Source organism: Metopolophium dirhodum, chromosome 1 (genome assembly GCF_019925205.1).
Source record: "Metopolophium dirhodum isolate CAU chromosome 1, ASM1992520v1, whole genome shotgun sequence".
Taxonomy (NCBI): domain Eukaryota; kingdom Metazoa; phylum Arthropoda; class Insecta; order Hemiptera; family Aphididae; genus Metopolophium; species Metopolophium dirhodum.
In genome coordinates, this window is record NC_083560.1 from 4,041,090 (window position 1) to 4,056,809 (window position 15,720).

A 15,720-nucleotide genomic window follows, 5' to 3' on the forward strand; every position below is an offset into this window, starting at 1 on the left:
CGACGCATCAAACCTATATATTTGGAAAGCCAGGAAAATTCTCTATATGTCGATCATAGTTAAAAAGTGTACAAGGCTTTCGGGTACATAGTAATATGCCTCATACCAGGCCAGGGGACCATTTTTTCGTAGATCTGCGGATAAGGCAAACGTGCCATTTATAATTTATCCGACCGTGTTCCGGATAGTGGCGACTCATTAAACCTATATATTTGGAAAGCGAAATATTTTCTCTATAAGTCGATCATAGTTAAAAAGTGTAAACGGCTTTCGGGTACATAGTAATATGCCTCAGACCAGGCCAGGGGATCGTTTTTTTGTAGAGCCGTGGTACAGGAAAACGTATCGTTTATCATTTTTCCGACCGTGTTCCGGAAGGTGGCGACGCATCAAACCTATATATTTGGAAAGCCAGAAAAATTCTCCATAAGTCGTTCATGTTTAAAAGTGTTCGCGGCTTTCGGGTACATAGTAATATGTCTCAGACCAGGCCAGGGGACCGTTTTTTCGTAGAGCCGCGGTACAGGGAAACGTATCGTCCATACTTTTAGCCGATCGTGTGCCGGAAAGTGGCGACGCAATAAATCTATATATTTGGAAAGCCAGGACAATTCTCTATATGTCGATCATAGTTCAAAAGTGTACACGGTTTTCGAGTACATAGTAATATGCCTCAGACCAGGCCAGGGTACCGTTTTTTTGTAGAGCCGCGGTACAGGCAAATGTGCCTTTTATAATTTTTCCGACCGTGTTCCGGAAGGTGGCGACGCATCAAACATATATATTTGGAAAGCCAGGAAAATTCTCTATAAGTCGATCATAGTTAAAAAGTGTACACGGCTTTAAGGTACATAGTAATATGCGTCAGACCAGGCCAGGGGACCGTTTTTTTGTAGAGCCGCGGTACAGTCAAACGTGTTATTTATAATTTTTCCGACCGTGTTCCGGAATGTGGCGACGCATCAAACCTATATATTTGGAAAGCCAGGAAAATTCTCTATATGTCGATCATAGTTAAAAAGTGTACAAGGCTTTCGGGTACATAGTAATATGCCTCAGACCAGGCCAGGGGACCGTTTTTTTGTAGAGCCGTGGTACAGGCAAACCTGCCATTTATAATTTTTCCCACCGTGTTCCGGAAGGTGGCGACGCACTAAATCTCTATATTTAGAAAGCCAGGAAAATTCTCTATAAGTCGATCATAGTTCAAAAGTGTACACGGCTTTCGGGTACATAGTAATATGCCTCATACCAGGCCAGGGGACCATTTATTCGTAGATCTGCGGATAAGGCAAACGTGCCATTTATAATTTTTCCGACCGTGTTCCGGAAGGTGGCGACGCATCAAACCTATATATTTGGAAAGCCAGAAAAATTCTCCATAAGTCGTTCATGTTCAAAAGTGTTCACGGCTTTCGGGTACATAGTAATATGCCTCGGACCAGGCCAGGGGACCAATTTTTTGTAGAGCCGCGGTACAGGGAAACGTATCGTCCATACTTTTAGCCGATCGTGTGCCGGAAAGTGACGACGCATTAAATCTATATATTTGGAAAGCCAGGAAAATTCTCTTTATGTCGATCATAGTTAAAAAGTGTACACGGTTTTCGGGTACATAGTAATATGCCTCAGACCAGGCCAGGGTACTGTTTTTTTGTAGAGCCGCGGTACAGGCAAATGTGCCTTTTATAATTTTTCCGACCGTGTTCCGGAAGGTGGCGACGCATCAAACCTATATATTTGGAAAGCCAGGAAAATTCTCTATAAGTCGATCATAGTTCAAAAGTGTACACGGCTTTAAGGTACATAGTATTATGCGTCAGACCAGGCCAGGGGACCGTTTTTTCGTAGATCCGCGGAACAGGAAAACGTATCGTCCATATTTTTAGCCGATCGTGTGCCGGAAAGTGGCGACGCAATAAATCTATATATTTGCAGAGCCAGGAAAATTCTCTATATGTCGATCATAGGTCAAAAGTGTACACAGCTTTCGGGTACATAGTAATATGCGTCAGACCAGGCCAGGGGACCGTTTTTTCGTAGATTCGCGGGTCAGGCAAACGTATCGTCCATACTTTTTGCCGATCGTGTGCCGGAAAGTGGCGACTCATTAAGCCTATATATTTGGAAATCCTTTTTTTTTCTCTATAAGCCGATCATAGTTCAATAGTGTACAAGGCTTTCGGTGGCATAGTAATATGCGTCAGACCAGGCCAGGGGACCGTTTTTTTGTAGAGCCGCGGTACCGTCAAACGTGTTATTTATAATTTTTCCGACCGTGTTCCGGAATGTGGCGACGCATCAAACCTATATATTTGGAAAGCCAGGAAAATTCTCTATATGTCGATCATAGTTAAAAAGTGTACACGGCTTTCGGGTACATAGTAATATGCCTCAGACCAGGCCAGGGGACCGTTTTTTTGTAGAGACGTGGTACAGGCAAACCTGCCATTTATAATTTTTCCCACCGTGTTCCGGAAGGTGGCGACGCACTAAATCTCTATATTTAGAAAGCCAGGAAAATTCTCTATAAGTCGATCATAGTTCAAAAGTGTACACGGCTTTCGGGTACATAGTAATATGCCTCATACCAGGCCAGGGGACCATTTTTTCGTAGATCTGCGGATAAGGCAAACGTGCCATTTATAATTTTTCCGACCGTGTTCCGGAAGGTGGCGACGCATCAAACCTATATATTTGGAAAGCCAGAAAAATTCTCCATAAGTCGTTCATGTTCAAAAGTGTTCACGGCTTTCGGGTACATAGTAATATGCCTCGGACCAGGCCAGGGGACCAATTTTTTGTAGAGCCGCGGTACAGGGAAACGTATCGTCCATACTTTTAGCCGATCGTGTGCCGGAAAGTGACGACGCATTAAATCTATATATTTGGAAAGCCAGGAAAATTCTCTTTATGTCGATCATAGTTCAAAAGTGTACACGGTTTTCGGGTACATAGTAATATGCCTCAGACCAGGCCAGGGTACCGTTTTTTTGTAGAGCCGCGGTACAGGCAAAAGTGCCTTTTATAATTTTTCCGACCGTGTTCCGGAAGGTGGCGACTCATTAAACCTATATATTTGGAAAGCGAAATATTTTCTCTATAAGTCAATCATAGTTAAAAACTGTAAACGGCTTTCGGGTACATAGTAATATGCCTCAGACCAGGCCAGGGGACCGTTTTTTTGTAGAGCCGTGGTACAGGAAAACGTATCGTTTATCATTTTTCCGACCGTGTTCCGGAAGGTGGCGACGCATCAAACCTATATATTTGGAAAGCCAGAAAAATTCTCCATAAGTCGTTCATGTTTAAAAGTGTTCACGGCTTTCGGGTACATAGTAATATGTCTCAGACCAGGCCAGGGGACCGTTTTTTCGTAGATCCGCGGATAAGGCAAACGTATCGTCTATACTTTTTCCCGATCGTGTGCCGGAAAGTGGTGACGCATTAAACCTATATATTTGGAAAGGCAGAATTTTTCTCTATAAGCCGATCATAGTTCAATAGTGTACAAGGCTTTCGGTGGCATAGTAATATGCGTCAGACCAGGCCAGGGGACCATTTTTTTGTAGAGCTGCAGTACAGGCAAACCTGCCATTTATAATTTTTCCGACCGTGTTCCGGAAGGTGGCGACGCATCAAACCTATATATTTGTAAAGCCAGAAAAATTTTCCATAAGTCGTTCATGTTCAAAAGTATTCACGGCTTTCGGGTACATAGTAATATGCCTCGGACCAGGCCAGGGGACCAATTTTTTGTAGAGCCGCGGTACAGGGAAACGTATCGTCCATACTTTTAGCCTGTTAGCGCTCGAGTCGCTTTATCGTACACTGTCGCGATTGTCATTATTTATCTTATATTATTTTGTGATTAGTCGAGTTAGTCGCTTATCGAAGTTTGTACCGAGCACAGCGAGCGGCTCCACAATTATTATTATTATATTATAAATAAAAGCATACAGTCCACTTAAATTCTACGTTTTCCTTTATTAAAGGTCTTAGTCCTACATCAAACATGGTCCATTCGAACCGGACGGAAACCGTATAATATAGTAATTATAGTTGTGTTTATTTTGAGTGCGTCGGTTAAAAGTCACGTGCGTGCGGTTAAATAGGCGTAATAAAAAAAAATTATAGCCTTGTCGAAAAAGATTCGCACGTGAACGTCGTTTTCGTTAAAATATTAAGAATAATATAGTCGTATATAAAATAATAAAATATTATCTTAGTTATATTAAACCAAAGTATATTCGCGCGTGCAGTTTCTCGTGATTTGAAGAGTATAATATTAAAATTTATATCTATCGAAAGAATATACGTTGGAATATATTCTTGTGCGTATGAAACGTAAAAAGTATAGTATTGTGGTCCAGTTAATATTATATTTCACGTGTACCCGTTCGAGAAGCTCGAAGAAGATCGTTTCCCGTGCCAAGGTCATCTTGATGAAGACAAATGTAAGGTAAGAGAATCTCAATTCCCTAGTATTTTTAAAATACGTTCATAAAAATTCCCGATATTCCTATCCCGACATCGAGTGTAATCAGCCGCGTTATGTACAGTACAACAGTCAACTCGTAAAATAAATGCGATAATTGTTGGAGATACGAACGATTACGATATTATTTCAGCGTAGAAAACGAACGATCAAAACGTTCAAAAGCGCATACCTAGTCAAATTCTTATCGCTAAAATTCTGCCGTCGTTATAGTATAATCTCTTTACGAATTGGTAAATAGACCGCTAGTTAGGTATAATTACGTCTTATTACGCTATAGCCTATATATTTCTTAACCCTCTATATACCGTAAATTATCAGTTGCCAGCTGTCACATATTTATTATATTAATTTATATCGGCAAAATGGTAAACACTCTAAAAGCGCGGCGAGGACAAATTAGAGGCAATTTAACACGATTTTGGACGTATGTGTCTACTCCGGACAATGATCCTAAGCAAATAAGTATACGACGACCAAAGATTGAAGAAGCATGGGAAGAGTTTCAACAGGTACAGTCGGAGATTCGGGATGAGGAAGATGCAAATGAACATGAAGAATATCAAGTAGATTTCGAAGAGTTATATTTCAAGGCAATGGCCAAAGCGGAAGAGAGACTTCAACAATCAGAAATAAAAGAAAACTTGTCCATCGACACACAAGTAGGAAAAGAAAAAAACGGTGTAAGAGAGATAAGTAATGCCGTACCATCGATAAAATTAGCTGCGTTACAAATACCCGTGTTCTCAGGTGTATACTCCGAATGGGCTCCGTTCTATGATATATACACCGCACTGGTTCACAATAACAAACACCTGACAACAATAGAAAAATTTATTCATTTACGTGCGTCACTATCTGACGATGCGGCGAACTGTGTCAAGAACCTAGAGACCACAGTTAATAATTATGAACACGTTTGGAACAGTTTGGTTACGAGATACAATAATAAAAAATTATTAGTACAAACACACGTAAAAGGTATTTGTGATTTACCTACAGTCAAAGCGAGTTCGTCCACGGGCTTGCGACAATTTTCAGATGGTTTACGTGGTCATATATCGGCCTTAAGAGCATTGGATCAACAACCGTCAGAGTGGGGACCGTTGTTAACACATATTATATGTACTAAATTAGACGCAGTCACTATAAGCGATTGGGAAACGAAGTGCGGGAGAGACGAAATCAAAAAGGTCGACGAATTAATCGAATTTTTAGAAGCACGTTTCCACGTATTAGAAGCTGTTGAATCGTCTAAAAAAATATGCAGTGTTTCGAAAAATGTTAACGAAAATAATAATTACACAGGTAAAAAAGGCACAAAAAATACCACATCATCTACTTCATTTGTCAACACCTCGGAAATAAAATGTTACGTATGTCAACTATCGCACACTATATACAAGTGTCCCAAGTTTATCGCACTATCAGCGATCGACCGAATTAAAAAGGTAAACGACCTTAATTTGTGCAACATTTGCCTCCGGCGTCACGACAAAAGGAAATGTCTTGGGCGAAATTGTCTAAGGTGTTCCAAGCCACATAATACAATGTTACACATAAACAATTACAAACACCAACCAAATTCAACGAGTGAAACATCAGAAGCAAACAGTAAAACTGAGGGAGAAACACCTGCCTTAAGCACGGTGACCGCCCACGCATTCGCGTCGGGTGAACAGGTGTTATTAGCTACGGTAGTAGCCCTAGCTGTGAGTCCCTACACGAAAACGACAACATGTCGTGCTTTATTAGACTCCGGGTCTCAGAAAAATTTTATAACGGAAGAGATGGTGCAGACACTACGTTTAAAAAGAAATAAAATTAAACACGTAATCAGCGGTATCGGTGAAATAGTACAACATGCGTCGTCGTCAGTATGGTTAAAAATAAAATCCCGCGTAAGTGATTACGCGGTATTTCTACCAATGATAGTAGTACCAAAGATCACGGGTCAATTACCTCCGCGAAATATAACAACAACATGTAACGTTCCCGATAACATTAAATTGGCCGATCCACATTTTAGTACGCCCCAAAAAATCGACATATTATTAGGCGCAACGCATTTTTATCAATTTTTATGTGATGGACAAATACGTCCCTCGACGACTGGGCCGTTATTCCAAGAAACAGTATTTGGATGGGTGGCCGCTGGAGCAATATCGGAAAATAGTTTATCAAAGGCATCGACTTCGAACACGTTTTTTAGCGCAACCGATAGTGAATCCACGCTAGAGAACGCATTACAACGATTTTGGCTGATTGAAGACGTAAGCGATACACCACCTTATACGATCGAGGAGCGTACTTGTCAAGAATATTTTAATAAGACCGTTATTAGAAATGACGAGGGACGTTTTGTCGTACACCTACCGTTTCGGGTCGATTTAATAAAACTAGGAAAGTCGTACGAAATCGCAAAACGTCGCTTCTTAGCAATAGAACGTAAGTTCCAAAAAGATAAGGAATTAAAGAAAGAATATTTTTCTTTTATGAAAGAGTATGAGTCATTAAACCATATGGAACGGGTAGATGAGAGCGAACTCGAAAAAGAAGATCAAACGTGTTACTTGCCCCACCACGCCGTTAGAAAAGACAGTAGCACGTCTACAAAGTTGCGGGTAGTGTTCGACGCATCTTGCAAAACAGATAACGGTATTAGTCTTAATGACGTGTTATTAAAGGGCCCGGTTATCCAAGACGATTTATTATACATTATTTCACGATTTCGAACTCATAATTACGTTTTAACGGCCGACATAGTTAAAATGTACCGGCAAATATTAATGACTGATAAACATCGCGATTATCAAAGAATATTATGGCGCACGGACCCTAATCAACCTATACAAATATATTGACTGAACACGGTCACATATGGCACAGTACCCGCATCATATTTAGCGACAGGTTGTTTACAAGTACTAGCCGAAACGGTACACGAACAATACCCATACATCACGCCTATTATCAATCGAGATTTTTACATGGACGACATATTGACCGGAGCCGACACGAAACAGGAAGTAATTAAAATACGCGACGGCTTGATTATGGTTATGAACAGTGCCGGTCTAAAGTTACGAAAATGGTCATCAAACGACGCGAGTTTAATAACATCAAGTCTACCTAGCGAAGATATAGAAATATCAAATAAACACGAACTTAATTATTCTGTAAAAAAGGTATTAGGTTTATTCTGGGACGCTTCGTCGGATATATTAAAATATAACGTGCGTACGCGTAAGAATAATAATATTAAATTAACAGGTTTGCTACAACCAGAAGAGTTGGAAAAAGCAACTTTGAAATTAATAAAATATACGCAAAATATCGGTTTTGTTGACGAACTGCGGGAACTATCGAACGGTAAGGCTGTCTCGACCCACAGTAAACTTTTTCGTCTTCGACCATTTATCGATAGTAATGGCGTCATTCGCGTTGGCGGCAGATTGAAAAACGCCGCGACAATCGACATTTTTCAACGTCACCCCATCGCATTACCCGCGAACTGTTTATTTGCGAAAATGTTATTTAATGAACAGCACATGCTTCTAATGCACGGTGGACCCCAGGCTTTATTATCAACTATTCGGTTAAAATACTGGCCAATTAACGGTAGAAATTTAGCGCGTAATACGGTTCACAAATGCATAAAATGTTTCCGTAATAAACCTATTTTCGTGCAACCTATTATGGGTGACTTGCCCAGTGACCGCGTGCAACCAGGACGGGCATTTTTAAAATGTGGCATAGATTTCGCCGGTCCGTGCTTAATAAAATCTAGTTCGTTACGTAAATCACCGATTATAAAAACATACGCATGTATTTTTGTGTGTTTATCGACCAAGGCCGTTCATATCGAGGCAGTTAGCGATTTAACGACAAAAGCATTCTTGAACGCGTTAAACCGTTTTTTCGACCGTCGTGGTAAGAGCATTGTCATATATAGCGATAATGCAACAAATTTCGTTGGTGCCAATAATAAATTAAAAGAAATATATCAACTATTCCAGTCAAAACAATCGCATGAAGATTTGCAAAGAAATTTCACAAATATTGGTGTCAAGTGGCAGTTCATCCCTCCTCGTTCCCCACATTTCGGTGGACTGTGGGAGGCGGCGGTAAAATCTATGAAAATACTGTTAGGAAGGGTATTAGGCGAACCTCATCTAACATATGAAGAATTATGTACTGTACTAACGCGCGCTGAAGCCTGCTTAAACTCGCGTCCCTTAACCACCTTATCTACTGATCCTTCTGATCCCAGCCCCCTCACTCCTGGGCACTTCCTTATAGGAGATTCTCTCACTGCGGTACCAGAGGATGACGTAACCGCTATACCAGTTAATCGACTAACACGATGGCGTAGAGTTACTCAATATTCACAACAGTTATGGCGCCGTTGGAGTAAAGAGTACTTATGCCAACTTCAAGAGAGGTCCAAATGGTCTAAGGAGAAAGGTCCGAAGCTGAATGTGGGAACAGTAGTCCTAGTGAAGGAGGACAATCTACCCCCATTGCAATGGCGATTGGGACTAGTTGAACAAATCTATCGAGGATCCGACGGAGTCATTCGATCAGCAGAGGTTACGTCAGCAGGTCGTAAGTTGAAAAGGGCAGTTCGAACGTTGTGCCCACTTCCTTTCGAGAGTAATATTGATTAAAAGGGTATAAAAAAAAATTTTTTTTTTAATCTATGAAATTCCTAATTATTACACAATATGAAATTAAATAATGTCAGATTATAGTATGTAACGTTTCATTGTTACTTTGTCTTTATTTATAAATTATATTGTATATTATGCATATGTTTTTTGTTCGCGCTTTTATATTTTATTAGCCATTTATTTTTCTATTTATTTGTTTTGATACTATTTACGTGTTTATTGAATATGTTTGTTCGCTGAGTTTGAAACTAATTTATTTGTATTACTATTGTAATTATTTATATATTTTTTTTTTTATTATTCATTTATATGCCTACGATATATGTATAATTAGTATCTTGGGCTAAAATTATTATTATTTTATGTTTATGTTGAAAATTAACATTTTCAATGCCGGGAGTATGTTAGCGCTCGAGTCGCTTTATCGTACACTGTCGCGATTGTCATTATTTATCTTATATTATTTTGTGATTAGTCGAGTTAGTCGCTTATCGAAGTTTGTACCGAGCACAGCGAGCGGCTCCACAATTATTATTATTATATTATAAATAAAAGCATACAGTCCACTTAAATTCTACGTTTTCCTTTATTAAAGGTCTTAGTCCTACATCAAACATAGCCGATCGTGTGCCGGAAAGTGGCGACGCAATAAATCTATATATTTGGAAAGCCAGGACAATTCTCTATATGTCGATCATAGTTCAAAAGTGTACACGGTTTTCGGGTACATAGTAATATGCCTCAGACCAGGCCAGGGGACCGTTTTTTTGTAGAGCCGTGGTACAGGCAAACCTGCCATTTATAATTTTTCCCACCGTGTTCCGGAAGGTGGCGACGCACTAAATCTCTATATTTAGAAAGCCAGGAAAATTCTCTATAAGTCGATCATAGTTCAAAAGTGTACACGGCTTTCGGGTACATAGTAATATGCCTCATACCTGGCCAGGGGACCATTTTTTCGTAGATCTGCGGATAAGGCAAACGTGCCATTTATAATTTTTCCGACCGTGTTCCGGAAGGTGGCGACGCATCAAACCTATATATTTGGAAAGCCAGGAAAATTCTCTATAAGTCGATCATAGTTAAAAAGTGTACACGGCTTTGAGGTACATAGTAATATGAGTCAGACCAGGCCAGGGGACCGTTTTTTCGTAGATCCGCGGGTCAGGCTAACGTATCGTCCAAATTTTTAGCCGATCGTGTGCCAGAAAGTGGCGACGCAATAAATCTATATATTTAGAAAGCCAGGAAAATTCTCTATATGTCGATCATAGTTCAAAAGTGTACACGGTTTTCGGGTACATAGTAATATGCCTCAGACCAGGCCAGGGTACCGTTTTTTTGTAGAGCCGCGGTACAGGCAAATGTGCCTTTTATAATTTTTCCGACCGTGTTCCGGAAGGTGGCGACGCATCAAACCTATATATTTGGAAAGCCAGAAAAATTCTCCATAAGTCGTTCATGTTCAAAAGTGTTCATGGCTTTCGGGTACATAGTAATATGCCTCGGACCAGGCCAGGGGACCAATTTTTTGTAGAGCCGCGGTACAGGGAAACGTATCGTCCATACTTTTAGCCGATCGTGTGCCGGAAAGTGGCGACGCATTAAATCTATATATTTGGAAAGCCAGGAAAATTCTCTTTATGTCGATCATAGTTCAAAAGTGTACACGGTTTTCGGGTACATAGTAATATGCCTCAGACCAGGCCAGGGTACCGTTTTTTTGTAGAGCCGCGGTACAGGCAAATGTGCCTTTTATAATTTTTCCGACCGTGTTCCGGAAGGTGGCGACGCATCAAACCTATATATTTGGAAAGCCAGGAAAATTCTCCATAAGTCGATCATAGTTAAAAAGTGTACACGGCTTTCGGGTACATAGTAATATGCCTCACATCAGGCCAGGGTACCGTTTTTTTGTAGAGCCGCGGTACAGGCAAATGTGCCTTTTATAATTTTTCCGACCGTGTTCCGGAAGGTGGTGACGCATCAAACCTATATATTTGGAAAGCCAGAAAAATTCTCCATAAGTCGTTCATGTTCAAAAGTATTCACGGCTTTCGGGTACATAAAAATATGCCTCGGACCAGGCCAGGGGACCAATTTTTTGTAGAGCCGCGGTACAGGGAAACGTATCGTCCATACTTTTAGCCGATCGTATGCCGGAAAGTGGCGACGCATTAAATCTATATATTTGGAAAGCCAGGAAAATTCTCTTTATGTCGATCATAGTTCAAAAGTGTACACGGTTTTCGGGTACATATTAATATGCCTCAGACCAGGCCAGGGTACCGTTTTTTTGTAGAGCCGCGGTACAGGCAAATGTGCCTTTTATAATTTTTCCGACCGTGTTCCGGAAGGTGCCAACGCATCAAACCTATATATTTGGAAAGCCAGGAAAATTCTCTATAAGTCGATCATAGTTAAAAAGTGTACACGGCTTTGAGGTACATAGTAATATGCGTCAGACCAGGCCAGGGGACCGTTTTTTCGTAGAACCGCGGGTCAGGCAAACGTATCGTCCATATTTTTAGCCGATCGTGTGCCGGAAAGTGGCGACGCAATAAATCTATATATTTGGAAAGCCAGGAAAATTCTCTATATGTCGATCATAGTTCAAAAGTGTACACGGCTTTTGGGTACATAGTAATATGCCTCAGACCAGGCCATGGGACTGTTGTTTTTATAAAGCTGCGGTACAGGGAAACGTATCGTTTATAATTTTTCTGACCGTGTTCCGGAAGGTGGCGACTCATTAAACCTATATATTTGGAAAGCGAGATATTTTCTCTATAAGCCGATCATAGTTCAATAGTGTACAAGGCTTTCGTTGGCATAGTAATATGCGTCAGACCAGGCCAGGGGACCGTTTTTTTGTAGAGCCGCGGTACAGATAAACGTGCCATTTATAATTTTTCCTACCGTGTTCCGGAAGGTGGCGACGCATCAAACCTATATATTTGGAAAGCCAGGAAAATTCTCCATAAGTCGATCATAGTTAAAAAGTGTACACGGCTTTCGGGTACATAGTAATATGCCTCACATCAGGCCAGGGTACCGTTTTTTTGTAGAGCCGCGGTACAGGCAAATGTGCCTTTTATAATTTTTCCGACCGTGTTCCGGAAGGTGGTGACGCATCAAACCTATATATTTGGAAAGCCAGAAAAATTCTCCATAAGTCGTTCATGTTCAAAAGTATTCACGGCTTTCGGGTACATAAAAATATGCCTCGGACCAGGCCAGGGGACCAATTTTTTGTAGAGCCGCGGTACAGGGAAACGTATCGTCCATACTTTTAGCCGATCGTATGCCGGAAAGTGGCGACGCATTAAATCTATATATTTGGAAAGCCAGGAAAATTCTCTTTATGTCGATCATAGTTCAAAAGTGTACACGGTTTTCGGGTACATATTAATATGCCTCAGACCAGGCCAGGGTACCGTTTTTTTGTAGAGCCGCGGTACAGGCAAATGTGCCTTTTATAATTTTTCCGACCGTGTTCCGGAAGGTGGCGACGCACTAAATCTCTATATTTAGAAAGCCAGGAAAATTCTCTATAAGTCGATCATAGTTCAAAAGTGTACACGGCTTTCGGGTACATAGTAATATGCCTCATACCTGGCCAGGGGACCATTTTTTCGTAGATCTGCGGATAAGGCAAACGTATCGTCCAAATTTTTAGCCGATCGTGTGCCAGAAAGTGGCGACGCAATAAATCTATATATTTAGAAAGCCAGGAAAATTCTCTATATGTCGATCATAGTTCAAAAGTGTACACGGTTTTCGGGTACATAGTAATATGCCTCAGACCAGGCCAGGGTACCGTTTTTTTGTAGAGCCGCGGTACAGGCAAATGTGCCTTTTATAATTTTTCCGACCGTGTTCCGGAAGGTGGCGACGCATCAAACCTATATATTTGGAAAGCCAGAAAAATTCTCCATAAGTCATTCATGTTCAAAAGTGTTAATGGCTTTCGGGTACATAGTAATATGCCTCGGACCAGGCCAGGGGACCAATTTTTTGTAGAGCCGCGGTACAGGGAAACGTATCGTCCATACTTTTAGCCGATCGTGTGCCGGAAAGTGGCGACGCATTAAATCTATATATTTGGAAAGCCAGGAAAATTCTCTTTATGTCGATCATAGTTCAAAAGTGTACACGGTTTTCGGGTACATAGTAATATGCCTCAGACCAGGCCAGGGTACCGTTTTTTTTGTAGAGCCGCGGTACAGGCAAATGTGCCTTTTATAATTTTTCCGACCGTGTTCCGGAAGGTGGCGACGCATCAAACCTATATATTTGGAAAGCCAGGAAAATTCTCCATAAGTCGATCATAGTTAAAAAGTGTACACGGCTTTCGGGTACATAGTAATATGCCTCACATCAGGCCAGGGTACCGTTTTTTTGTAGAGCCGCGGTACAGGCAAATGTGCCTTTTATAATTTTTCCGACCGTTTTCCGGAAGGTGGTGACGCATCAAACCTATATATTTGGAAAGCCAGAAAAATTCTCCATAAGTCGTTCATGTTCAAAAGTATTCACGGCTTTCGGGTACATAAAAATATGCCTCGGACCAGGCCAGGGGACCAATTTTTTGTAGAGCCGCGGTACAGGGAAACGTATCGTCCATACTTTTAGCCGATCGTATGCCGGAAAGTGGCGACGCATTAAATCTATATATTTGGAAAGCCAGGAAAATTCTCTTTATGTCGATCATAGTTCAAAAGTGTACACGGTTTTCGGGTACATATTAATATGCCTCAGACCAGGCCAGGGTACCGTTTTTTTGTAGAGCCGCGGTACAGGCAAATGTGCCTTTTATAATTTTTCCGACCGTGTTCCGGAAGGTGCCAACGCATCAAACCTATATATTTGGAAAGCCAGGAAAATTCTCTATAAGTCGATCATAGTTAAAAAGTGTACACGGCTTTGAGGTACATAGTAATATGCGTCAGACCAGGCCAGGGGACCGTTTTTTCGTAGAACCGCGGGTCAGGCAAACGTATCGTCCATATTTTTAGCCGATCGTGTGCCGGAAAGTGGCGACGCAATAAATCTATATATTTGGAAAGCCAGGAAAATTCTCTATATGTCGATCATAGTTCAAAAGTGTACACGGCTTTTGGGTACATAGTAATATGCCTCAGACCAGGCCATGGGACTGTTGTTTTTATAAAGCTGCGGTACAGGGAAACGTATCGTTTATAATTTTTCTGACCGTGTTCCGGAAGGTGGCGACTCATTAAACCTATATATTTGGAAAGCGAGATATTTTCTCTATAAGCCGATCATAGTTCAATAGTGTACAAGGCTTTCGTTGGCATAGTAATATGCGTCAGACCAGGCCAGGGGACCGTTTTTTTGTAGAGCCGCGGTACAGATAAACGTGCCATTTATAATTTTTCCTACCGTGTTCCGGAAGGTGGCGACGCATCAAACCTATATATTTGGAAAGCCAAAAAAATTCTCCATAAGTCGTTCATGTTCAAAAGTGTTCACGGCTTTCGGGTACATAGTAATATGCCTCGGACCAGGCCAGGGGACCAATTTTTTGTAGAGCCGCGGTACAGGGAAACGTATCGTCCATACTTTTAGCCGATCGTGTGCCGGAAAGTGGCGACGCATTAAATCTATATATTTGGAAAGCCAGGAAAATTCTCTTTATGTCGATCATAGTTCAAAAGTGTACACGGTTTTCGGGTACATAGTAATATGCCTCAGACCAGGCCAGGGTACCGTTTTTTTGTAGAGCCGCGGTACAGGCAAATGTGCCTTTTATAATTTTTCCGACCGTGTTCCGGAAGGTGGCGACGCATCAAACCTATATATTTGGAAAGCCAGGAAAATTCTCCATAAGTCGATCATAGTTAAAAAGTGTACACGGCTTTCGGGTACATAGTAATATGCCTCACATCAGGCCAGGGTACCGTTTTTTTGTAGAGCCGCGGTATAGGCAAATGTGCCTTTTATAATTTTTCCGACCGTGTTCCGGAAGGTGGTGACGCATCAAACCTATATATTTGGAAAGCCAGAAAAATTCTCCATAAGTCGTTCATGTTCAAAAGTATTCACGGCTTTCGGGTACATAAAAATATGCCTCGGACCAGGCCAGGGGACCAATTTTTTGTAGAGCTGCAGTACAGGGAAACGTATCGTTTATAGTTTTTCTGACCGTGTTCCGGAAGGTGGCGACGCACTAAATCTCTACATTTAGAAAGCCAGGAAAATTCTCTATAAGTCGATCATAGTTAAAAAGTCTACACTGCTTTGAGGTACATAGTAATATGCGTCAGACCAGGCCAGGGGACCGTTTTTTCGTAGATCCGCGGGTCAGGCAAACGTATCGTCCATATTTTTAGCCGATCGTGTTCCGGAAGGTGGCGACGCATCAAACCTATATATTTGGAAAGCCAGAAAAATTTTCCATAAGTCATTCATGTTCAAAAGTGTTCACGGCTTTCGGGTACATAGTAATATGCCTCAGACCAGGCCAGGGGACCGTTTTTTTGTAGAGCCGTGGTACAGGAAAACGTATCGTTTATCATTTTTCCG

At 41.2% G+C, this 15,720-nt stretch overlaps 1 protein-coding gene across 1 annotated transcript; it reads left to right on the forward strand.

Moving 5' to 3' along the window:
* The first annotated feature begins 4,863 nt into the window (after window positions 1-4,863).
* LOC132936645 (uncharacterized) lies at window positions 4,864-7,362 on the forward strand. The gene is made up of 2 exons (XM_061003438.1): window positions 4,864-5,722; window positions 5,807-7,362. The coding sequence occupies exons 1-2, from the start codon at window positions 4,864-4,866 to the stop codon at window positions 7,360-7,362; spliced, it is 2,415 nt and encodes an 804-aa protein (XP_060859421.1).
* The last annotated feature ends 8,358 nt before the right edge of the window (window positions 7,363-15,720 follow it).